At 37.8% G+C, this 26,392-nt stretch overlaps 3 protein-coding genes across 3 annotated transcripts; all 3 read left to right on the top strand.

Annotated features, from left to right (window-relative positions):
* Positions 1-3,733: 3,733 nt before the first annotated feature.
* LOC149076300 (uncharacterized) lies at positions 3,734-5,674 on the top strand. Its single transcript, XM_089243860.1, has 3 exons — positions 3,734-3,777; positions 3,943-4,055; positions 4,406-5,674. The coding sequence occupies exons 2-3, from the start codon at positions 4,007-4,009 to the stop codon at positions 5,524-5,526; spliced, it is 1,170 nt and encodes a 389-aa protein (XP_089099986.1). The 5' UTR covers positions 3,734-3,777; positions 3,943-4,006; the 3' UTR covers positions 5,527-5,674.
* Positions 5,675-11,301: 5,627 nt separating this feature from the next.
* Positions 11,302-13,381, top strand: LOC149076299 (uncharacterized). Its single transcript, XM_089245520.1, has 3 exons — positions 11,302-11,349; positions 11,515-11,627; positions 11,978-13,381. The coding sequence occupies exons 2-3, from the start codon at positions 11,579-11,581 to the stop codon at positions 13,231-13,233; spliced, it is 1,305 nt and encodes a 434-aa protein (XP_089101646.1). The 5' UTR covers positions 11,302-11,349; positions 11,515-11,578; the 3' UTR covers positions 13,234-13,381.
* A 9,895-nt stretch (positions 13,382-23,276) lies between these two features.
* On the top strand, positions 23,277-25,024 carry LOC149076298 (uncharacterized). Its single transcript, XM_089245519.1, has 3 exons — positions 23,277-23,324; positions 23,490-23,602; positions 23,953-25,024. The coding sequence occupies exons 2-3, from the start codon at positions 23,554-23,556 to the stop codon at positions 24,918-24,920; spliced, it is 1,017 nt and encodes a 338-aa protein (XP_089101645.1). The 5' UTR covers positions 23,277-23,324; positions 23,490-23,553; the 3' UTR covers positions 24,921-25,024.
* The last annotated feature ends 1,368 nt before the right edge of the window (positions 25,025-26,392 follow it).

The raw sequence follows: 26,392 nt of genomic DNA, 5'->3' as shown, positions 1-26,392 counted from the left end.
GCGCATCCATGTTTTCCTCAGGAGACGTCTGGGTAATGTTTGATGAAGGTCCAGGTTGATCATAAATATCCTTTCAGTGCCTGGCGATTCTTCTGATGAATCCATGAAATTGCCAGCGATCTCAGAACTACAATGAGTCTTAACCCGTCTGTTTTCATGTTCCTTGACTTTCAATAATGACCGTTCTTCACGCTTTGCTAGCTTCATATCGACTTCGCCCCGGCTATCTTTGACTCAGTAAAAATTTTCTGTGTTCAATTTTTATAATTTCCAAAGCATTAGCGTAAGCAATATCAAATAAATTATTCAAATTTGATATAAACTTACGTTCACGTTCTTTCTGCGTGTCTGACGTACGACGGGCATTATTTTGAAGATTGCGCCAATAAGAAAGAGAGTATATCTCCATATTTTTTTCTACACAATGAGGTGTCGTTCTTGTAGGAATCCTTGCCTTTTCCCAAAAAATTAGTCATTCGCGCACTACTAAGTTGGCACTTAGTGATAGTTTAACCTCCCGTAAATTATAAAATAGCACCGATAGTACTTGCCTGTTAGATAAAAGTTTGCTTCTGATAATTCGGTGACACTCACTGTCAATTAAATAAATATCTCTATCATCACTTCTCAAATTAGAAGCAATAATTTATTACACTCGTAGTTGGCTCGGACAGCAACTAGAGCAGACTGAGGGCCAGAGGCCGGTAGAAGGTGAAGCGCCACATGAACGAACAAGTCACTGCCTGCACCCAGCAAGGAGCTTGAAGAATAAACTGCCTCAATATGCATTGGAATCCAGATGATATAAAGGAGAAAGAATAAGCATAAACACCAAAAAAATATCGTAAGTTAAATATAATATTAAATAATTTAGCCTTGAGAAGGGCTTTTTGATTTCATAAATTAATTTAAAAAAAACGGTAAAATTGAAAATGAAATGAGATGGGAAAAACAATATCAATCACGTGGAAAGAGTAAAATAAAGTAATGGACGCCACAAAGAAAAAAAGGGCAGTTGAACAAGCGCAGTGAATCTTTAGTATGTTATAGTATTTTTAGTGATTTATAGAAGTTTTTATCCTCTCGCTTTGGTGCAAGCTTACAACCTGCTTCGCCATTGAAGTGAAAATGCTTTACCTTCAAGCGCTTTGGCACTCACTAGATTCTCACTTCTACCGCGATGAGGCACGGGTTCCCAAACTTTGATTTGAACAAATGAGTTTGGAATGTTTCTTGGAATAAAAGGAAAAAAAAATAGGGGGTGGGCGAACTGAAATTAAAACATAAAAAAATAAGGGCCACCCTAATATATATATATACTGTATATATAGGCTATATACCATTTTTAGTGTATTTTCAAAAGCCGGGGGGGGGGGGCGACGGACTCCCTAACCCCCCCTCCCCCAAATGTCATGGATGTGTATTCCCCCAGCAAATGTATTCAGCTCTGACAAAAACGCACTTGAGCTGAGGTTCGCAGAGAACCACCTCAAGGACTTCCACCGGCTGCAACTGAAAACCACGCAGCGGAAAGCTGGCGAAACATCAAGAGCTGACCATGGACATCGAGAGGCTCTCGCAGTTGGCGTATCCTGATTGCCCCCGGATAACAGGGATGGACTGACCCTGCAGAGTTTCGTCGAATCCGTCAAGGACCCCGACATTCAGCAGGCGTTGCGTCTGGTAAAATACAAGAACGTGAAGAATGCTGTGGTCTACGCTATATGAATTTCGAAGCAGCCCATCAAGCTTCAAGGAGAGAGCGACGAGTAGTCCGCGATGTTGTTGCGGAGGACGCTACGTCGGAAATCATCAGAGAATTTAAAGAACTCCTGAAGAGTGCCATCAACGATCGTGTGAACCGGAAAGACAAGTCACGTTTGTACTGGAAAAGCCCTGAAAAAGGCTACCAGCAGAGCGCATGCTCAGTCATAGCTACCGGTACGGGAAATACGCTATGCCGAGTGTATCACGTTTCACAGCTGCATGGTGGAGACCAGGGACTAACGTGAGAGGTGAAATTTGTGGACTCCCATGTAGAATGGTAATCGACACCGGAGCCAACGTGAGTATCGTCAGGACGGACCTGGCTCAAAATTTCCAGCAACGATTCCTCTACGTACCATCACGTTGACGCTGCAGACAGTCACGGGAGAGAAAACGACTGTGCGCGGAAAATTTTATGTCTCGGTCGGGAGCACGTGCAAAATTCAAAGCAATCCAACTTGAGGGTAATCGACTGAGCCCCAGCCTGATGGATGTTTGTTTTTCTTTCCTCACAACGATAATTTAATTTTTTTTTACATAATATATTAAATGCGTATATGTATTATACATATTATATACGCATACATATCGGTCCTATACTTCGAGGAGCGAATGCGAGTCGATCTGCTCGTTGAAAATCACTGACAACAGAGAGTAACTATACATATATTCAATTACTTGCTCTTATCAATACTACATTTCACCTACAATTTGAAGCACAGATGACAGCACCGAAAAATCCGCCACAATACTCGCACTTAGAATGTTAAGTAAACACACACTTGGTTCAGACTCTGCCATGAAACTGACCTGGAAGAGATCTCGGCAACGGGAATACGTTCGGCGGCAGAGTCCTGAAATTCATTGATTCATGTTGTCGAAAATAAAAAAAATCAAACTATAACTTTTTAAATCTGCATAAAAAACAGCTAAAATCGTGATCAAACCAGGGAAAAAAGTTGGCAGTTATGTTTCAAATACATCCATGGTACACTCGGTCCGACACCCTCGACACTCCTCAGCGTAACCGAACTCAACAGTGCAAATGGCTTAGTTTACTTTCCAACTAGTTTGGTATTTTTCCTACTTAATGACCGAGAAAAGACCAGATCTAGTAGTAAAATGACTTACTTGGCAACACTGTTGTTATGGATCGCCATAGACGGCACAGCGGTGGTCCACTGACAATGATTTTCTATACCATGCTTTTCCTACTTCGAGGAGCCAGTGTGAACCGGTGCCGCCTATGAAATAATCTCGTCACAATGTTTACATACTTGACAGCGTTTAAATTACATAAAAGAAAATAATTATCCGGTTTCAGTCTCTCAATGCCGATTAAGAAGATAGATCCAAATTGGGAAGCTAAATAACAGCCCAAAATACATTATACGTAGAGTTGCCTCGCACAAAAAGAAAAATTCCAACACCGCTTTAACTTCTTTGCAGGTGAGACGATAATGTAATGACTCTATTGCGATAGAATGTTGTCGTATGCAGGTCGGTCAGTGAGAAGCTGTATAATAACAACGTTTCCTTATTCCATTTGTAAAACTTTATTGCTTTAACATGGGGATTTCTAAAATAAATTTGTATCTTTTTATAAGAATCTTCAATATCTTGGTAGGAAAACAAAGATTTTCTAATAGTTTTCTTCGTAAGTTCAATACTGATTTCTTATTACGGTTTTTTTACTCATGATTTCAAGAATGAATTATTTCGTTCGCCGCATTGATTATACGCTAACACGATTAGTTAATAGTTAAATTTTTATGGTTAATTGTACAACGTCGTACGTAGTCACAAAAAAAACCACACAAAAAACAGGTGCATCTAATCTGGGATAATGTCATTAACGAATTGCGAAAGATAAGATAATACAATTACGTAGCAGTTTTCCTTGAAAAGCGTTGCATCAGTTCTACAGTATAAATACATCATCCACTCAAACATCGCTTCATTTTTGTCAAGTTGAAAACTTCATCAGGATAAACTCATAAGTGGCTTTGCGTAAGAACTTTTGTATTTTTTTAATAATTTTACTTTTGAATTTTTAAAGGTTATTTCCGAATATATTTTTGATGCCAAAACAAACAGAATATTTCTTCAATATTTATTCACTTAATAAATAAATGTAAGATTACTAAATGATGAATATCGCTTTCATTGCTTCAGATCATTTTGTATATTGCTTGGTATATTTTCACGCATCATTGGCTGAGCAAAAATATACGGCAAGATGAAGACATCACAGATGTTTCTGTGCTTTGGGTTGCTCACGATTTTAGGTAATAACTTCATTTTTTTCTTTCGTGGCAACAATGCGATTTCTTCAGTGTCATTAATATGAATATATTTGTGTTTAATTTCAGCTGAAGTCACCTGAATATTCCACAAGAGTTTGCAAATAAACATTTTTGAAGTATTTTCTCCTACACTCTCGAATACATTTTTACAATAGATAAAATAAACGGAGAAAAAATGCTAGGCTAACTTACTTGGAAGAAATTTCGATTATTTATTCCATATAATTTACTTATTCACAGTAGCTTTTGATTTGATCTCGATTATATTTTTATACTTAGTAAAACAATGAATGCATTGATTCTTTGTTTTTATTTCTCTCACTGCATTTTAGAGCCAGTATTTGTCAACGGCAATATTCTGGGTCTTCTTGAAGCAATTTTTGGTCTCGGACATAGAAGAAAACCCAATGTGAAAAAACCATGCAAATGGTGTCCACCACATTCATGTCACTCATGTCCTCCCACTCCCGGTCACCATCCCACTTCACCACCTACTAGTCCACAGCCTTCTTCAACCTCAAATCCACCCAATCCACAACCTCATCCTACACCACCTAATGAATGGCCTTTTCGACCACCAATTTTCCCTTGGCCACCTTCTCCTCCACAATCTTTTCCATCCTATTCACCTAATCAATGGCCTTTCTTACCACCCAAGCTTTGGCCGTATCCTCCTGTTGAACCAAACCCTTTCCTACCATCCAATCCACCATTCCCTCCTCGTCCTCCTTCAGGCCCTTTTCAACCCCCCAATCCATCATTCCCTGCTCGCCCTCCTCCAGGCCCTTCTCAACCACCCAATCCACCATTCCCTGCTCGTCCTCCTTCAGGCCCTTTTCAACCACCCAATCCACCATTCCCTCCTCTTCCTCCTTCTGGTCCTTTCCAACCACCCAATCAACCATTCCCTCCTCGTCCTCCGTCAGGCCCTTTTCCACCACCCAATCAACCATTCCCTCCCTTTCCTCCTTCAGGCCCTTCTCAACCACCTAATCCACCATTCCCTCCTCGTCCTCCGTCAGGCCCTTTTCCATCACCCAATCCACCATTCCCTCCTTTTCCTCCTTCAGGCCCTTTTCAACCAATCAATCCAGCATTCCCTCTTCTTCCTCCTTCAGGCCCTTTTCAACCAGCCAATCCACCGTTCCCTCGTTTTCCTCCTTCAGGCCCTTTTCCATCACCCAATCCAAAACCTAATGAACCGTGTCCTGATAATCCAACCTGCCCTCTTCATTGTCATTGTGTTCAAAATCGGGACTCCATGGCAAGATCGATGGAACATTCCCATAACGGTACTGAAGTGCTATTTGATTCACAACATCGCTCAGATTTTGGTTCACAATCTACTTTAAATACTCCTCAATCAAGTACGCAACCTCACAAAATTGAGCGGGGAAAACGTCTAAAACAGAGGCCAAGCGTTTTAAACGTTACCACTTCGGCTGCAGCATAGAGCAGACACAAGAAAGCGGACGTACTAGCACACCAGGCATCGAAGCGCCATCGAATCTTGTCAACTATATACTGGTATCTTGAAATAGTTACTATAACTACAGCTCACTGTATTTAATATACGAAGTAAAATAAAAGATTGATATATAATATAAGAAGTGTGTTTCTTTTTGTCTTTTTTTTTTTTCATTTAAATCATAGAAAAACATATTATTATATGGTGAGTGTTTCTTTACAAACACAAAATGCGAAGCGACAAATAACCTTACGTTTCGTATCCAATAATCCATCAATATGTTATCCTGATGCTACGTAGTCAGAATATAAAACGTATTAAAAATTTTATTAATGTATAATTTGTTAGGAGTACAATGAAGAAAACAACACTTTTACATGTCAGCAGTAGCAGTAAAAAAATACGGAGGGTGTGTCTACACGGATTTAAGACGCACTACAAAACAACTATATACAGAAGAAAAAGCGTGAAGGGGTGTGCCAGCTGTTCGGACTAATACGCACTAGTATGGTATTGTATAGGGGGTTTCGGTAACCTCAAAATAATATATATTTATACAGAATATGTACGGATGGCATTTCAAACTGAAATGAATTGAGAACTGAGGAAAAAGAGAGATACAGCTGTGCAACTTAGATAACGACTTGTCAAACGACTATACCCGATGAGATGCCGCAAACAGCGCATAAAATAATACGGGTCGTGACACGACCTCATACATTAGACCCATCTAGGAGATCGTGGTCATGGGTTAGCCTAAAATTTCTTTCGGAAGGGGCACCGAACTATGTTTAACCATGTGATTTTATATATATCAATCATTTTGTAAATTTTCGTGGGAAGGGCCGGACCCAACGAGTCACACGCCCTAGCTACGGGCTTCATATGGAAATATGAAAATATAGTCATATAACAATCAGAATTCATAAATTGTTTTTAATCCCAACAATGTTAGGGAGTAAACCTTGGGCATCATACTGCCAAGACTATATTAACCACAGGGTGAACACTGACAGGACACTAGCCGTGGGTCCCAGTAAAAAAGTTTACATAGTTTCAATTCTTTAAACTATACTACGTATTTTTTGAAAATCAATATAAGGATAATCACCGTAAAAATTTTAGTTCGGGGTCCTCTCAAAAATCAAGGACCATCTCTAGCCATGGGTTCGTGTCTATATGTGTTTTGGTTAATAAGCTAGGCGTTTCGCACATATTTTGCTATGACAAATTTATTATTACGAAAAATATTGGTACCACAATTTTTGGATAACACCTCTGGACAGTAATCTCCTGTTGCCTAACCCGAAATGTCATATGTAATTTATGTACACATGTAAGGTACGAAATGTCACATGTAATTTATGTCAAATTTTAGGCAAATTTTCATGTGATATTCGAAACACGATTGCAAAAAATTTTATTAATTATTAAAATTTATTAATGAAATGCTTTGTGATTTTCATAGTGCATTTAGCTAATAATGTTGCAGGTTATGAACAAACTTTAAGGGATTGCGTGATATGTTCATAAGTTACATCAAAATATGTTTAAGTACGTGTGAATTTTTTTGAAATTTCATCCTACATTTCGTCTATAAAACACTGTAATTCAAAATATTTTTGATAGACCTTAGATTTTGATTCATAACCTCAACAATATATAGCAAAATATCACACTAAAATTTCGTAAGGATGCAATGAATCAATTTTTACAAATCATGCCAAGTCAAGTAAAATGTCAAAAATAGCATTCTTCGTAAAACACGCTTAAAGTCTTTATTCGCGCATTACTTGTATGTAAAAACGCAACACTAAAGTGAACGTAACTTTCATTCTAAGCATCATATAAACAAAACAAGGCCCGTTTTGGAATTACAACAAATAGGGCTTTTATAAAAAATAAAAAAATTAAAATCCATATTTTCTTCCAAAATGACGTTTTCAACGTGGTCGGGTACCTTTGATGCGTATGAACACATTTCTTTTTAATCGTTCTTTCAACTCTGAACCAAATCAAAAATGATTTTTATATGTGATTACTGGTTATTCAAATTGTACGTTTGAGGAATTTGAAATTCCTTCCCCCCCCCCCCCTATCACCCATCCAATCACGAGAGCAATCGATTTGTTTCGGGTGCACGTGGAAAATTCAAAGCCAACCAACTTGAGGGCAATCGACTGATCCCCAGCCTGACGGATATCTAGTCCAGTATATACGAAGATTTTTATCTAATACTGTTTTCTTTTTCTTTACTCACAACAAAAATTTCATTTTTTTCTAAATGTATATGAGTGATCCTCAGGCATTCTCGAGAGATCTATATGATCTGCCAATAGGGAATTCGTTAGTGTTAGTAGACATCCATGGCCAAACTGGGATTCGAATCCACATGTGCATAGCCCGAAGCTAGCTCTCTAACCCCCTGACTGCCAGGTGGCGGAATAATTAAAAACTATAAAGATTAATAATTGGACTCTTTAATAATGATAATTGAATATCTTAATAATTTAATGTCTTTTTAATAATTCAATATCTGAATATTATTTTTCAATTTCAAATAGATGACAGAATTTCAAACCCGAGCAGAATCAAATTGTTGCCCATCATGCACAGCCTTAAGGGCTAATAGTGGGATTTCAAACGGGCCCAGACAGGCAAATGATGAAAAGAGAACCAAGTAGACAGTGTGTGCTGTCGAGTGATCATAGTTATACAAATACAAATACAACGCCACAACAAGAAAAATGCCCAACGAGGTGGCTGATAAAAAGATGCCCATAAAAATATGGATGTCATATACTTCAAAAATACAGCAACCGAATTAAAAATGCAATTAACAAAAATTTTGAAAAATTATAAACAACTGAACTTGCATCTTAATCGAACTCGAAACTTTTCAGCTGAAGTTGGTTTCCTCTAGTTCTCAACTTCGAGGCGCGAATGCGAGCCACTATCCCCGTTGTAAAGACTCGTCAAAGAGAGCAACGGTACAAATATTCAATCACTTACGCTTATCAATATTACACTTCACTTGCAATTTGAAGCACAGATGACAGAACTGAAAAATCCGCCACAATACTAGATTCGCACTTAGAATGTTAGGCACACACAATTGGTTCCAGACTCTTCCACGAAACTGACCTGGAAGACATCTCGGCAACGGGAATAAGTTCAACGGCTGAGTCCTGAAGTTTATTGATTCATGTTGCCGAAAGTAAAAAAACTATACTATAACTTTTTAAATCTATAAAACAACTAAAATCGTGATCAACAACCAGGGAAAAAATTTGGCAGTTATGTTTCAATTATATCCATGATACCCTCGGTCCGACACCCTCGACACTCCTGAGCGTAAACCAAACGGTGCAGACGGCTTAGTTTACTTTGCAACTAGTTCGGTATTTTTCCTACTTAATGACCGAGAAAAGACCAGATCTAGTTGGAAAATGACTTACTTGGCAACACTGTTGTTATGGATCGCCATAGATGGCACAGCGGGGATCCACTAACAATGATTTCTTATACCATGCTTTTTCTACTTCGAGGCGCCAATGTGAACCGGTCCCGTCTTTGAAATGATCTCGTCACAATGTGTGACATGCTTGACAGCGTTTAAATTACATAAAAGAAAATAACCATCCAGTTCCAGTCTGTCACTGCCGATTAAGAAGGTAGATATATCACCTGAACACACATTATATGCACTACACTTTCGATGTTATTATCCTCATAATGGTCTGCGATTATGACACCGGATTTATCAGCAGTTTCTCAATCCAAATTGGGAAGCTAAATATGTAAGATTACTAATTATAGATAGAGTTGGCTCGGGCAAAAATCCCACACCTCTTGAACTTATTCGTGGGTGAAATGATAATGTAATGACTCTATTGCGACGAAATGTTGTCGTATGCAGATCGGGCAGTAAAGCCGTCCAATCGTAATCTTTCCTAAATCCGTTTATAAGAATTTATTGCTTTAACATGGGGATTTCTAAAATAAATTTGTATCTTGTTATAAGAATCTTTAATGTCTTGATAGAAAAACAAAGATTTTCTAAGTAAATTAAGTAATTAAAGTAATTAAGTAATTAAATTAATTCTAAGTAAAATTTTCTTCGTAAGTTCAATACTGATTTCTTATTACGGTTTTTTCACTCATGATTTCAGGAATGAATTATTTCGTTCACCGCATTGATTATACGCTAACACGATTAGTTAATACACTGCTGGCCACCCAAATTCCAACACCAAGAAAGACAAGAGATATCGCAACAATATTTATTTTGTAGATAACATGTTGACCAAGCATTAAATTATTAAATTTATAGACTTCTGTGAAGTGTGGTTCCTGCAAAAATCAGTAGCCAGAGTAGCCGCCATTGTTGGAGATCACCGCTGCCACACGCCTCGGCATTGATTCAAAGAGACTTTGGATGTGTTCTTGGGGTACAGCAGACCAAGCAGCTTCCACGCGTTGCCAAAGTTGATCTGGTGTGGCAGCTGGGGATGTAATCTGGGTCAATCGTTGAGCAACCATGGACCACATGTTTTCTATCGGCGAAAGATCCGGAGAGCGAGCTGGCCAGGGAAGCAATTCAATCTGGCGATTGACGAAGAACCTTTGGACAATGCGTGCCACGTGTGGTCGCGCATTATCCTGTTGAAATATGGCTGTGGGCAAGCCCTGAAGGTAAGGAAGGACAACTGGCTCCAACACCTCGGAGATGTAGCGCTGGCTTTTTAAAGTACCGGCAATGCGTACTAGAGGAGTGCGAGAGTGATATCCAATACCGTCCCATACCATAATACCCGGTGCAGGACCAGTGTGGCGGTGCATAACGCAGCTGTTCAGCATACTCTCTCCACGGTGTCTCCAGACTCGAATCCGACCATCGTGGTGTTGCAGACAGAAGCGTGACTCGTCAGTAAAGACAATTTCATTCCATTGTGCCGTCCACATCCTTCTTTCATCGCACCATTGGCGGCGGAGACGTCTGTGTTCTGCATCAAGGGTAGACGAAGCAATGGACGTCATGCGGACAGACCACTCTGCTGTAAACGGCGTCGAATGGTACGCGCAGACACTGGATGATGCGGTACAGACTGAATGTGCTGTGCTATGGTTCGTGATGTGGCTGAGCGATCCGTCACTGCCATACGCACAATACGCCTGTCATCACGTGAAGTGGTGCACTGAGGTGGATGCGATCGAACACGTCGGTCCGTCGTACCCTCCTGCATCCAACGATCACATATCCGCATTACAGTTGTTTGGTTTCGTCCAACACGACTACCGATTTCCCTGACAGATAATCCACAATCTCGGTAGGCCACTGTCCTTCCTCTGTCGAACTCGGATACTTGATCAAAAGATGATCGCTGTTTTCTACGAGGCATAATTGATCGTTTTTTTGAAAAGAACCACAAGAAAAACACAATTGCCGTACTTCAAATCTTCGAAATCTGCGCTTTGAAGTGGCGCCGTGATGTGCGTCCTTCAGGGTGTTGCATTTACGGTGACCAGCAGTGTAGTTAACAATTTTATGGTTAATTGTACAACGCCGTACGTAGTCACAAAAAAACCCCACACAAAAAACAGGTGCATCTAATCTGGGATAATGTCATTAACGAATTGCGAAAGATTAACGATATATATCGTCATTAACGATAATACAATTACGTAGCAGTTTTCCTTGAAAAGCGTTGCATCAGTTCTACAGTATAAATACATCATCCACTCAAACATCGCTTCATTTTTGTCAAGTTGAAAACTTCATCAGGATAAACTCATAAGTGGCTTTGCGTAAGAACTTTTGTATTTTTTTAATAATTTTACTTTTGAATTTTTAAAGGTTATTTCCGAATATATTTTTGATGCCAAAACAAACAGAATATTTCTTCAATATTTATTCACTTAATAAATAAATGTAAGATTACTAAATGATGAATATCGCTTTCATTGCTTCAGATCATTTTGTATATTGCTTGGTATATTTTCACGCATCATTGGCTGAGCAAAAATATACGGCAAGATGAAGACATCACAGATGTTTCTGTGCTTTGTGTTGCTCACGATTTTAGGTAATAACTTCATTTTTTTCTTTCGTGGCAACAATGCGATTTCTTCAGTGTCATTACTATGAATATATTTGTGTTTAATTTCAGCTGAAGTCACCTGAATATTCCACAAGAGTTTGCAAATAAACCTTTTTGAAGTATTTTCTCCTACACTCTCGAATACATTTTTACAATAGATAAAATAAACGGAGAAAAAATGCTAGGCTAACATACTTGGAAGAAATTTCGATTATTTATTCCATATAATTTACTTACTCACAGTAGCTTTTGATTTGATCTCGATTATTTTTTGTAACTTAGTAAAACAATGAATGCATTGATTCTTTGTTTTTATTTCTCTCACTGCATTTTAGAGCCAGTATTTGTCAACGGCAATATTCTGGGTCTTCTTGAAGCAATTTTTGGTCTCGGACATAGAAGAAAACCCAATGTGAAAAAACCATGCAAATGGTTCTCTTCCCCCTCTCATCCCCTCATCCTCCTTCTCATCCTCTTCCTCCGTCCACCACATTCATGTCACTCATGTCCTGTCACTCCCGGTCACCATCCCACTTCACCACCTACTAGTCCACAGCCTTCTTCATCCTCAAATCCACCCAATCCACAACCTCATCCTAATGAATGGCCTTTTCGACCACCAATTTTCCCTTGGCCACCATCTTCTACACAATCTTTTCCATCCTATTCACCTAATCAATGGCCTTTCTTAACACCCAAGCTTTGGCCGTATCCTCCTGTTGAACCAAACCCTTTCCTACCATCCAATCCTCCATTCCCTCCTCGTCCTCCTTCAGGCCCTTTTCAACCACCCAATCCACCATTCCCTGCTTGTCCTCCTTCAGGCCCTTCTCAACCACCCAATCCACCATTCCCTGCTCGTCCTCCTTCAGGCCCTTTTCAACCACCTAATCCACCATTCCCTCCTCTTCCTCCTTCTGGTCCTTTTCAACCACCCAATCCACCATTCCCTGCTCGTCCTCCGTCAGGCCCTTCTCAACCACCTAATCCACCATTCCCTCCCTTTCCTCCGTCAGGCCCTTTTCCACCACCCAATCAACCATTCCCTCCTCTTCCTCCGTCAGGCCCTTTTCAACCACCCAATCCAACATTCCCTCTCTTTCCTCCTTCAGGCCCTTCTCAACCACCTAATCCACCATTCCCTCCTCGTCCTCCGTCAGGCCCTTTTCCACCACCCAATCCACCATTCCCTCCTTTTCCTCCTTCAGGCCCTTTTCAACCAATCAATCCAGCATTCCCTCTTCTTCCTCCTTCAGGCCCTTTTCAACCAGCCAATCCACCGTTCCCTCGTTTTCCTCCTTCAGACCCTTTTCCATCACCCAATCCAAAACCTAATGAACCGTGTCCTGATAATCCAACCTGCCCTCTTCATTGTCATTGTGTACAAAATCGGGACTCCATGGCAAGATCGACGGGACATTCCCATAACGGTACTGAAGTGCTATTTGATTCACAACATCGCTCAGATTTTGGTTCAGAATCTACTTTAAATACTCCTCTATTAATTACGCAACCTCACAAAATTGAGCGGGGAAAACGTCTAAAACAGAGGCCAAGCGTTTTAAACGTTACCACTTCGGCTGCAGCATAGAGCAGACACAAGAAAGCGGACGTACTAGCACACCAGGCATCGAAGCGCCATCGAATCTTGTCAACTATATACTGGTATCTTGAAATAGTTACTATAACTACAGCTCACTGTATTTAATATACGAAGTAAAATAAAAGATTGATATATAATATAAGAAGTGTGTTTCTTTTTGTCTTTTTTTTTTTTCATTTAAATCATAGAAAAACATATTATTATATGGTGAGTGTTTCTTTACAAACACAAAATGCGAAGCGACAAATAACCTTACGTTTCGTATCCAATAATCCATCAATATGTTATCCTGATGCTACGTAGTCAGAATATAAAACGTATTAAAAATTTTATTAATGTATAATTTGTTAGGAGTACAATGAAGAAAACAACACTTTTACATGTCAGCAGTAGCAGTAAAAAAATACGGAGGGTGTGTCTACACGGATTTAAGACGCACTACAAAACAACTATATACAGAAGAAAAAGCGTGAAGGGGTGTGCCAGCTGTTCGGACTAATACGCACTAGTATGGTATTGTATAGGGGGTTTCGGTAACTTCAAAATAATATATATTTATACAGAATATGTACGGATGGCATTTCAAACTGAAATGAATTGAGAACTGAGGAAAAAGAGAGATACAGCTGTGCAACTTAGATAACGACTTGTCAAACGACTATACCCGATGAGATGCCGCAAACAGCGCATAAAATAATACGGGTCGTGACACGACCTCATACATTAGACCCATCTAGGAGATCGTGGTCATGGGTTAGCCTAAAATTTCTTTCGGAAGGGGCACCGAACTATGTTTAACCATGTGATTTTATATATATCAATCATTTTGTAAATTTTCGTGGGAAGGGCCGGACCCAACGAGTCACACGCCCTAGCTACGGGCTTCATATGGAAATATGAAAACATAGTCATATAACAATCAGAATTCATAAATTGTTTTTAATCCCAACAATGTTAGGGAGTAAACCTTGGGCATCATACTGCCAAGACTATATTAACCACAGGGTGAACACTGACAGGACACTAGCCGTGGGTCCCAGTAAAAAAGTTTACATAGTTTCAATTCTTTAAACTATACTACGTATTTTTTGAAAATCAATATAAGGATAATCACCGTAAAAATTTTAGTTCGGGGTCCTCTCAAAAATCAAGGACCATCTCTAGCCATAGGTTCGTGTCTATATGTGTTTTGGTTAATAAGCTAGGCGTTTCGCACATATTTTGCTATGACAAATTTATTATTACGAAAAATATTGGTACCACAATTTTTGGATAACACCTCTGGACAGTAATCTCCTGTTGCCTAACCCGAAATGTAAAGATAAACACTCGAATCGTGTGGAAAGGTCACTGAGGTCAATTTTCCAGAAATTCTGCCGTTCTACCAGTCTGGCGGTGCCACCGTAAGGATGTTAACGAAGACCTTCTCGATCTATCTTACTGAACTAAAGGAAAGCTATATTTCCCTATAGTTCAGTAAGATAGATCGAGAAGGTCTTCGTTAACCTCCTTACGGTGGCACCGCCAGACTGGTAGAACGGTAGAATTTCTGGAAAATTCGATGTGCCTTAAAAGCGATGCGTGGAAAAGAGAGAGTATTCAGAGTTGTTGAGACATTATCCTCATTGCGAGATTGTGAATAATTGTAAATAGCTGTTTTCGGTATATTATTTTATTTATTATTATATATTTATTATTTATATATTATTATATATTTATTATTTATATATTATTATATATTTATATATTATTATATATTTATTATTTATATATTATTATATATTTATATATTATTATATATTTATTATTTATATATTATTATATATTATAAATATATATTTTCTTATTCGTGATTTAGTGTTGAGTATTTTTTTACTTAATTTTTTCATACAAACTTTTACGCATATTTCGAATTGCATTGTATTTTACGTTATTTTAATTTACTGTTAACGTTCTTCATTTTACTTTTATAAATATTATTATGTAGTTTTTAGCAATAGTGTTGGTATGCCTCGACCTCGACTAGTGTTATGTAGAGTTTGCGACGGGAGCGGTTTCCCTGATCTGGGGGGATAGTAGCTGATGGCTTCAAGTGTAAAGGGTGTGTGGATAGGGCAAGACTAGAACTCGAGGTGGAAGCGTTACGGGAAAAAGTTAGGGTTTTAGAATGCCCGGTTATAACGGAGCCACTTGTCGTCGAACCACCTGTTGATGAGGAAGTAATCTCTACGAACAACGACAGTTTACAGGGCGAATGGGTGATCGTGGATGAGGTGGGGGGGGGGGATAGTGATAGGGGTTTAATTATCGGCGATTCTATGGTTAGGGAACTGGGTAACGGGGTGTGTAGGGATTTTCAGAGTATCGACCGCTGTTGTCTTCTTTGGGGAAGATTAGCAACGTTCGAGATGTTTTACATCGTCGAAAGGTCCGCGGGCGAGTAATCCTATGGGTGCGAACTAATCAGGTAAGAGCGGATATTAGTGAGTCTCTGTCAGAGTACCGTGCCATACTATTATCCACTCAAGAGGGGGGATTCCAAGACCGGTTGGAATCAGTCGGGGTAAGTCAATGTGAAGAATTTAGTACGACGCTAACGTCATACCCTTTGTTCGAAAAAAGCTTGTTTGTACATCACGCCCCCCATGGTTCACAGTTAGCGTGCTTAGCCTTTATCCTGAAAAGGAAAGAGCATTCGGAGAGTATAAAAGAGGACGAGGTGACCTATCATTGTTTACTGATAAAAGAAGAAAGTTGAAAAAAACGATAAGGGATAGTAAAAAAATTGAATCTAGGTTGGCAGATAACGTTGGCTCTGATCCAAAATCACTTTTACTAGGTACGTCAGTAATGGATCAATATTGGATATAAGGGTACAGTTGGCCCCCCTTTCAATAGGAGGATCTAGGGTAGAGAGCAATGTAGGCATGCGTAGTGCTTCCAATTACTTTTTTCGTGTAGGTTTTTAATAGAGATAATTATATTGAATTGGGTGTTGCATGGGGTAATAAAACCCTCAACGATATTCAAGTGGAAGACGTGGAGGTCCTAAATCTTCTAAAAAATGTATGTGCAAGCAAAGCACCAGGACCAGGGTCCTCAGGAAATGCGCTAATGAATTGTTGGGCCAGTCGCACAGATCTACAGGAGTAGTGTTGCTGAGGGTATCGTCCTAAGGGATTGGAAGCTCGCTAATGTTGTTCCGATATTTAAAAAGGTTAGTAAAGAAGCTATGTCCAATTATCGTCCAGTGAGCTTGACGTGCTGCGTCTTAGAAAATTTTAGAAATTATTACCAAAAGACAGTTGGTGAAGTGTATAGACGAGAATAATGTATTGTCGGATAATTAGCATGGGTTCAGGAAGGGGAAGTCATGTGTGACTATCCTTCTTTGCTTCTTTTTTCACGTGACGAAGGCTTTGGGTAAGGTAAAAAATGTAGATGTTGTTTATTGATTTCCAGAAGGCATTCGATCGGGTCCAACATGGTAAAATCTTGAAGCGTTTACAGGGGTTATGGTCAATGGGGGAATTCTCTGGTTGGACAGGCGTCACAAATGGAGTTCCTCAAGGAAGTGTCCTTGGCCCCATACTTTTTTCACTTTTTATCGATAAACTCGACCAGGGTATCGATGGGATTGCTAGCGAATTCGCAGATGACATGAAGCTAATGGGGGTAGTCGGGAATCAAAGCGGTAGGGAGTTGCTCCAGACCAACTAAATCAGGATTGGAGCATGGGCAAATGAATGGAGCATGGTGTTTAGCGTTGCCAAGTGCATAGTGGCTCATTTTGGTTCGAACAACCAACGGCAGTCTTACCAGTTGAATGGTGTCACTATCCCGGATGCAAATAGGGTCACCGATTTGAAAATTCTCATTGACGAGTGGCTAAGGTTTCTGAGCATTGTTCAGCGGTGGTCAAAAAATCGAACAGAATGCTCCGTTTCATTTTCAAAAAGATCTCAATAAATGGAATAGCTTACCCCCGGGGGTAGAAAATTCTAACACAATTCACAAGTTTTAAAAAAAATACGATAAACATGTTGGGATAAATCGAGAAGCTATCCATACTTAGAATAATAAATACATTATGAGCATTGTATATTATTTTATCATGTATTTATATTGTTTGTAATAGCATTTTTAATTGGATAGCTGTATTTTTGACACACGTGACATCCATATTCGTTATGGGCATCTTTTTATAAGACACCTCGTTGGGCATTTTGCCTGATGTGACGTTGTATTTGTAAAAAATCCCCAAAGTATCATTTAAGGTGAAAAATAGATAAAACCAATTTATCTTAGTTTGTTTCATGGCTTTTGAGATTCATGAAGTTGGAAGAGAAAATCATATTAACCGATATTCCAGTAAATCAAATTTTGTTGTAAGTGGGTTTAATTTATTCAAATATTGTCGAAATGATAAATGAAGTGCATATTAAAAAAAATATTCAAAGAACATAAAAAAATATCGTTCGCGTACTCATAAAATCAATAAATATCATCTAATAATTTACAATAGATTTCTCTAGTAAAACTGAAACTAATTTTGATTAGAAGGTATAATTAAAGGATGTAAAAAATAACTACTAACCTATACTTACAACGGACATTAATAGAGTTGTTTCAATGATATCAGGTCCAAGAGAACGAAATAAATAAAAATTGTTTTAACTGATATATTTGACTGTGTATCGGATTTCAATCTGTTTATTTTAATTGTAGAAATCGAAACTTATACAACGGACGTTATTAGAGTGATTGAACCTTGAACCTTCACTCGTATATCGGGGAGTGCCGTAGATGAGAATTTAACAGCTAACACCCCATTCATCATCGCTCTACCAATTAAATGCAGTAGTGTATTGCAGGCATGGTTGGTAACAGGGATGATGACAATTTAAGACTTCTCTCACCATCTCTCAGATGACGAAGAATGTAGAAATGTGGCTGGAATTACATCTTTACCCCGGGAATTAGACGCCACCTCCACAGGAACTGAAGGATATCATATATTGATGATAATTGATGCTAACAAATTATGTGTGATAATATGATGCAATATGAATACATGGCATTAGAGTTACCATACGAGAGTAAGATGCTGGAAATGCAACATGTTAATAGTGATTCATCAATGCTATATGAATATGATAATGTAGATAAAAATAATAAGAGATACTAACCCCCAGCCCGGCAAACATAGTTCACCATACGGGGTTCCCCGAAGGGAGCATTTATTTTCTCCACAAAAAAAAAAAAAAAAAAAAAAAAACATCAACTTTACATCTTGCCCCAGGAGCAACCATTAACAACTCGCGAGCAGCAATTTAGTGTCCCTGGGGTTTATAATAATTGCTTCACATAAGTATTATATTTTACATTGTAATTATCACACTGTAGATACACATTCACATATCACACATGAGTCCGACAATCATTTGATCTTTCAACATAAAAAAAGAGAAAAAGAAAGAAAAAAAAAACCTATACACACATCAGGTCAGCTGAAATATACTAAGCAAATCAGTCCGTCAATCAGCTATCTTTGCACGAGATCGAAGAACACTGTAATACAAGTTATATTTCAGTCGATTTTATGCATTATAACTTACAGTATTAGATATTAACATATATTTTATGTGCACTGCAACACACATGCTATCACGAACTAGAAGTTTACATATTTTCGTAATAAATCAGTATATGACATAAATTATCCCATATTTAAAACAATTATGTCATATATATTATGTATTCATTTAAATCTTGTCATAAAATAGGACATTATTGGTGATGTATATAATATTCCACGCTTTTTTGCATGATGGATTTTAAGAAATCAGCTATTTTCTTATTTTTCACCAATGTTAAGATTTTTATGTTGTGATCGCTAAAATTGCATTCTTTTCTGTCTTTGTCCCATGCTTCACATCTACGAATATACTATATGTTGAGCGTCACTAGCCTCCTTCTTGCATAAGGTACATAATGAGTCTCGTCTGTGGAACCTTGCCTGATAGACTCCCAGTGCCCCAGTTGAGTTAACAATTGGTTGATGTAGAAGTCTCCATAGATGTTGGTTGTTTAAACCTTCGGCATTATTGAGTGTGTAAATCCCCCTTTTGTAGTTGAGTTCCACAGCCTCTGCCATTCTTCCTGTATATTCTTTTTTATGGCATTTTTAAGTTGTATTTTAGTGATTTTAGTTTTAATGTCAATTTGGCCCTTTTTTGTTGCCTCTTTAGCTTTATTATCCACATAGTCATTTCTTTTATCATTGTTATTATGCGCTTTGATCCAATGAAATTTGATAATTTTTATCGTTGCCAGATTTTGTGTTGTACAATGAATTTCGTTATAATTGTTAGGGTTTGCTAGCACTTGTAGTGCCGATTTCGAATCACTAAAAATGTGCACATTTTGAAGGTGATTTTCATGAATATATTGCACCGCCTGTCATATCGCTGTAATTTGAACTCTAAATACAGTGCTATGATCACTAAGCCTTGTTAGTTGCTCCTTTTCAATCTGTGTGTTTTTATAATGCACATAAGCACAGCCAACCCTGTCTTTAATCCTGGATCCATCTGTGTAAATTGAATTTTCCCTTCTGTCCTTTTGATCTTCGTTCCAGTCGATCTTCTTCTTCTCCCACGGTGGTATTAGAGCTGGCTTATCTTCTTCTATGTGCTCTATTTTAACAATATTTTGATTAATGCGTATTTGTTCTCCAAGTTGAAGCAATTTGTAACGTTTCAGCAGATTTTGAAGCGTAATCTGTATGGGTGGTATCCCAGTAAGTACATTCAATGCTTCATTAGAAACCTTAACATAGCATTTTGAGATTACAATTAAAGCTTTCCTCTGGATAGAAATTAATTTGTCATCCTGAGTTCTTGTATTTGTGTACCAGATTTCGTACCCATATATTATCATTTTCTCAAAGCATTCCAAATAAACTTTTTTTAGCACTTCAGCTTTGACTCCCCAAGTGGCCCTTGATCTTTGAACAATTTCTTGCGTCTTTTTGGCCATTTTCTTCTTAATGTATTGTAGATGGTCAGTCCATGAAAAGTTTCTATTGATGTCTACGCCTAAGTATTTGAATTTTGTTACATATTTTAGTGATTTTTTATTCATCTTTATAGAGGGGATCGTTGGTATTTCCCCCCTTTCTTTTACTATCGTAAATAGACATTTTTGAAGATTAAATTTCAAGCCAAATCTGTCCGCCCATCTTGCAAGCTCCTTAAGGATGTTCTTTGATTTCTTGATGAACTGGTATGGTGCTTCTCCTGTGATTGTGATCAAGAAGTCATCAGCAAACGCTTGTAGTATTATACCTTTAGATGTAGCCTTTTTTAAAATCTCATTTGCTGCAATGTTCCATATCGTGGGTCCCAATACCGAACCTTGTAGTACTCAAATGTTATATTCTTCAAACTTATTTGTAAGTTGATTCCAATACGTTCTTTGTTGTAGGTAGTCAAACAATATATTTTTTAGATATGTTGGTATTTTCATTTCACTTATGACAATTTTAACTTGATATATTCTAATGGAGTTGAAAGCATTAGATATATCCAAAGATATCAAGCATGTTAGTTTATCTTTCTCAAAGTTCTCCATTATCGTGTTTTTAACTTTTTGTAGGGCTTGAATTGCACTTTTGAGATAAAAATAATAATATGGTTAATAATGCTCAACTTGAGGTTAAATAGGGAATGTGTAATACGTGTAGTCATAAAGTATTCGCAATGACATAAGTGCAGTGTATCAGTTCTGGCAGTACCAGAATGCGAGCCGATCTCCCTTTTAAAATGTCTCGCCAACACTTCTGAAATATAGATGGCAGCACTGAAAAATCATACGCAACATTAGATACTCACTGCTAGGTACACACACTAACACTTCCGGCACAACTCACTAGGTAGTACATTGCCCATAGATGGCGATATCCTGACGGATATCTAGTCCAGTATATACGAAGATTTTTATCTAATACTGTTTTATTTTTCTTTACTCACAACAAAAATTTCAATTTTTTCTAAATATATATGAGTGATCCTCAGGCATTCTCGAGAGATCTATATGATCTGCCAATAGGGAATTCGTTAGTGTTAGTAGACATCCATGGCCAAACTGGGATTCGAATCCACATGTGCATAGTCCGAATCCCTCTCTAACCCCCTGACTGCCAGGTGGCGGAATAATTAAAAACTATAAAGATTAATAATTGGACTCTTTAATAATGATAATTGAATATCTTAATAATTTAATGACTTTTTAATAATTCAATATCTGAATATTATTTTTCAATTTCAAATAGATGACAGAATTTCAAACCCGAGCAGAATCAAATTGTTGCCCATCATGCACAGCCTTAAGGGCTAATAGTGGGATTTCAAACGGGCCCAGACAGGCAAATGATGAAAAGAGAACCAAGTAGACAGTGTGTGCTGTCGAGTGATCATAGTTATACAAATACAAATACAACGCCACAACAAGAAAAATGCCCAACGAGGTGGCTGATAAAAAGATGCCCATAAAAATATGGATGTCATATACTTCAAAAATACAGCAACCGAATTAAAAATGCAATTAACAAAAATTATAAAAAATTATAAACAACTGAACTTGCATCTTAATCGAACTCGAAACTTTTCAGCTGAAGTTGGTTTCCTCTAGTTCTCAACTTCGAGGCGCGAATGCGAGCCACTATCCCCGTTGTAAAGACTCGTCAAAGAGAGCAACGGTACAAATATTCAATCACTTACACTTATCAATATTACACTTCACTTGCAATTTGAAGCACAGATGACAGAACTGAAAAATCCGCCACAATACTAGATTCGCACTTAGAATGTTAGGCACACACAATTGGTTCCAGACTCTTCCACGAAACTGACCTGGAAGACATCTCGGCAACGGGAATAAGTTCAACGGCTGAGTCCTGAAGTTTATTGATTCATGTTGCCGAAAGTAAAAAAACTATACTATAACTTTTTAAATCTATAAAACAACTAAAATCGTGATCAACAACCAGGGAAAAAATTTGGCAGTTATGTTTCAATTATATCCATGGTACCCTCGGTCCGACACCCTCTACACTCCTGAGCGTAAACCAAACGGTGCAAACAGCTTAGTTTACTTTGCAACTAGTTCGGTATTTTTCCTACTTAATGACCGAGAAATGACCAGATCTAGTTGGAAAATGACTTACTTGGCAACACTGTTGTTATGGATCGCCATAGATGGCACAGCGGAGATCCACTAACAATGATTTCTTATACCATGCTTTTTCTACTTCGAGGCGCCAATGTGAACCGGTCCCGTCTTTGAAATGATATCGTCGCAATGTGTGACATGCTTGACAGCGTTTAAATTACATAAAAGAAAATAACCATCCAGTTCCAGTCTCAATCCAAATTGGGAAGCTAAATATGTAAGATTACTAATTATAGGTTGAGTTGGCTCGGACAAAAATCCAACACCTCTTGAACTTATTCATGGGTGAAATGATAATGTAATGACTCTATTGCGACGAAATGTTGTCGTATGCAGATCGCGCAGTAAAGCCGTCCAATCGTAATGTTTCCTAAATTCGTTTATATGAATTTATTGCTTTAACATGGGATTTCTAAAATAAATTTGTATCTTGTTAAAAGAATCTTTAATGTCTTGATAGAAAAACAAAGATTTTCTAATAGTTTTTTTCGTAAGTTCAATACTGATTTCTTATTACGGTCTTTTTACTCATCATTTCAGGAATGAATTATTTCGTTCGCCGCATTGATTATACGCTAACACGATTAGTTAATAGTTATAAATTTTATGGTTAATTGTACAACGTCGTACGTAGTCACAAAAAAAAACCACACAAAAAACAGGTGCATCTAATCTGGGATAATGTCATTAACGAATTGCGAACAATAAGATAATACAATTACGTAGCAGTTTTCCTTGAAAAGCGTTGCATCAGTTCTACAGTATAAATACATCATCCACTCAAACATCGCTTCATTTTTGTCAAGTTGAAAACTTCATCAGGATAAACTCATAAGTGGCTTTGCGTAAGAACTTTTGTATTTTTTTAATAATTTTACTTTTGAATTTTTAAAGGTTATTTCCAAATATATTTTTGATGCCAAAACAAACAGAATATTTCTTAAATATTTATTCACTTAATAAATAAATGTAAGATTACTAAATGATGAATATCGCTTTCATTGCTTCAGATCATTTTGTATATTGCTTGGTATATTTTCACGCATCATTGGCTGAGCAAAAATATACGGCAAGATGAAGACATCACAGATGTTTCTGTGCTTTGTGTTGCTCACAATTTTAGGTAATGACTTCATTTTTTTCTTTCGTGGCAACAATGCGATTTCTTCAGTGTCATTAATATGAATATATTTGTGTTTAATTTCAGCTGAAGTCACCTGAATATTCCACAAGATTTTGCAAATAAACCTTTTTGAAGTATTTTCTCCTACACTCTCGAATACATTTTTACAATAGATAAAATAAACGGAGAAAAAATGCTAGGCTAACTTACTTGGAAGAAATTTTGATTATTTATTCCATATAATTTACTTATTCACAATAGCTTTTGATTTGATCTCGATTATTTTTTGTAACTTAGTAAAACAATGAATGCATTGATTCTTTGTTTTTATTTCTCTCACTGCATTTTAGAGCCAGTATTTGTCAACGGCACTTTCTTGAGTTTTCTTGAATCAGTTTTTGGTATCGGACGTGAAAGAAAACCCAATCAGAAAAATTCATGCAGTTGTCCACCACCTTCATGCCCCGTATGTCATCAATGGTTTCCCCAACCAAATAAACGTTGGCCACCCAATCAATCACCTCATAATCCATACCCGTTTCCACCACCCAATCCATGGCCGTATCCCCCTAGTGATTCAAATCCTGTCCTTCCACCCAATCTATGGCCGTATCTCCCTAGTGATTCAAACCCTATCCATCCACCCAATCCATATCCATATTCCCCTAGTGATTCAAACCCTGTCCATCCACCCAATCCATATCCATATTCCCCTAGTGATTCAAACCCTGTCCATCCACCCAATCCATATCCATATTCCCCTAGTGATTCAAACCCCTCCCTTCCATCCAATACACCATTTCCTCCTCTTCCTCCTGTAAACCCTTTTCCACCACCCGATCAACCATTTCCTCCTCTTCCTCCTGTAGACCCTTTTCCACCGCCCGATCAACCATTTCCTCCTCTTCCTCCTGTAGACCCTTTTCCACCGCCCGATCAACCATTTCCTCCTCGTCTTCCTGTAGACCCTAACCAACCACCCAATCCACCACCTAATGCTCACTGTCCCGATAGTCCAACCTGCCCTAATCAATGTGATTGTGATTGTGAACAAAATCGGGACTTCGTGACTTCCAAAGATAAATCGACAGAATATAGCCATCTACCCACAACTGCATCGATATTTGATTCAAAACTTCAGTCTGATTTTGGTTCCGAATCGACTGTAAATACGCATCAAGCAAGCACGCAACCTCACAAAATTCGAGGAATTCATGTAAAACCGAAGCCAAGCTTTTCAAACGTCACTCTGGCCACAGCTTTGGAGCTGACACCGGAAAGTGGAGGTACTAGCACCCCGGGAATCGAAAGCTCCTAGGAATCTTGTCAATTCTGTGCTGGTACCTTGAAATAGCTACTATAACTACAGTGACACTTGTTCTTTGTATTTAACATACGAAGAAAAATAAAAGATATATAATATAAGAAATGTGTTTTTACTTTTGTTCTTTCTTGTTTTTCATTCAAATCATAGAAAAATATATCATTTTTTGATGAGTGTTTCATTAGAAATACAAAATTCGAAGCAACAAAAACGTAATATTTCGTATCCAATAATACATCAATGAGACTTTTTGGATCACGTGCTTACTTCCCTCTTTCTTCGAGGGTATACAAACCGTAGACAAGGTAACCAATATGGCAACTTCCTGCGTGACTCATGAAAGAAACAAATCTAAATAAAATAAATATAGAAATGAATCTTTTTTCCTCCCTTTTTGATGGGCGCCAGATATTTCGAAAATTTTCTTGACGTTATTGATCCGCCTGTTTTTGCTTCAAAAGATTCTTGAATAAAGCCTGGAAATTTCTTCAATGTAATTTATGGGCCCATAATTAATTACAAAACACCCTAAACTATATGGATTGATACAATTGGAAGGAATAAGACAATACGGAGACATTAATTCTCATTTTCGTACTTGAGAAGATATAACTAAAAAGTTGAAATTGATGTTATTGCATAAATAGACAACTCTAATAGGTCTGGCTAATTATTTTATATTTAATTTTCTGGTCTTCGTATCTCTACGCGAACTCAATATTTGGAAAATCGAGAATTCAATTCAATTTTTAAAATTGCTGATGAGGTGGAAAACCCCACTAAATTTCCACATTTCTACGGTAGAATCGGCAATTTTAGCATAGATTTCTATGGGGATCATCCTGCGCTTGTCCCTCAAAGGGATGCTGATGATGATGGTGATATCTATTCAAAAAGCCTCATATTAAGGTGACTTGAATATGTTATCCTGATGCTATGTAGTCAGAATATAAAACTTATTATGTAGAAACTTAACAATTTATTAACGTATAATTCGTTAGGAGTACAATGAGGAAAACGGCATGTTTACATGTTGGCAGTACAAGTTTTAAAAAAAATAAAAAGAACTTTTATAAATGCGGAGGGTGTACCATCTACACGGATTAAGATGCACTACTACTTAACCGAACATGCACCTCGTACACATTCTTCTACGGAATTTCTAACGAATCGGCACATGCCAGAATGTGTGTTCTGAGTGTATGCTTGGCTCTAACGTATTTATGTTGTCGAGTTGCGCTTGTTTCATGTTCATGCTGCTGATTTCCATTTTCTGAAGCAACGATGGAAATACTTGAATTTTCATTTTTGTCAGCATCGTGTTGTAGGCCTGCCTGCTTTCTGCGGAGAGACTTTTCAAATGGGAGACCGGCTCAAATTCGTGCCTCGAAGCTGGAAATGAAGATGCACTACAAACGCTTTATTAATGTACAGTGAAACCTCGGTTAACGAGCTTAATTCGTTCC

This window comes from Pholcus phalangioides, unplaced genomic scaffold (assembly GCF_987345545.1).
Source record: "Pholcus phalangioides strain wild (caught in Gottingen) unplaced genomic scaffold, Ppha-v1.0 ptg000015l_1, whole genome shotgun sequence".
NCBI classification, from domain to species: Eukaryota; Metazoa; Arthropoda; class Arachnida; order Araneae; family Pholcidae; genus Pholcus; species Pholcus phalangioides.
This window is presented reverse-complemented; position numbering and strand designations above follow the sequence as displayed.

Bases quoted from the DNA above. Each gene is read 5' to 3' on its own strand.
- LOC149076300 (XM_089243860.1), top strand. From the start codon at position 4,007: ATGAAGACATCACAGATGTTTCTGTGCTTTGGGTTGCTCACGATTTTA. The intron at 4,056-4,405 runs GTAATAACTTCA...ACTGCATTTTAG, and splicing joins TGGGTTGCTCACGATTTTAG to AGCCAGTATTTGTCAACGGC.
- LOC149076299 (XM_089245520.1), top strand. From the start codon at position 11,579: ATGAAGACATCACAGATGTTTCTGTGCTTTGTGTTGCTCACGATTTTA. The intron at 11,628-11,977 runs GTAATAACTTCA...ACTGCATTTTAG, and splicing joins TGTGTTGCTCACGATTTTAG to AGCCAGTATTTGTCAACGGC.
- LOC149076298 (XM_089245519.1), top strand. From the start codon at position 23,554: ATGAAGACATCACAGATGTTTCTGTGCTTTGTGTTGCTCACAATTTTA. The intron at 23,603-23,952 runs GTAATGACTTCA...ACTGCATTTTAG, and splicing joins TGTGTTGCTCACAATTTTAG to AGCCAGTATTTGTCAACGGC.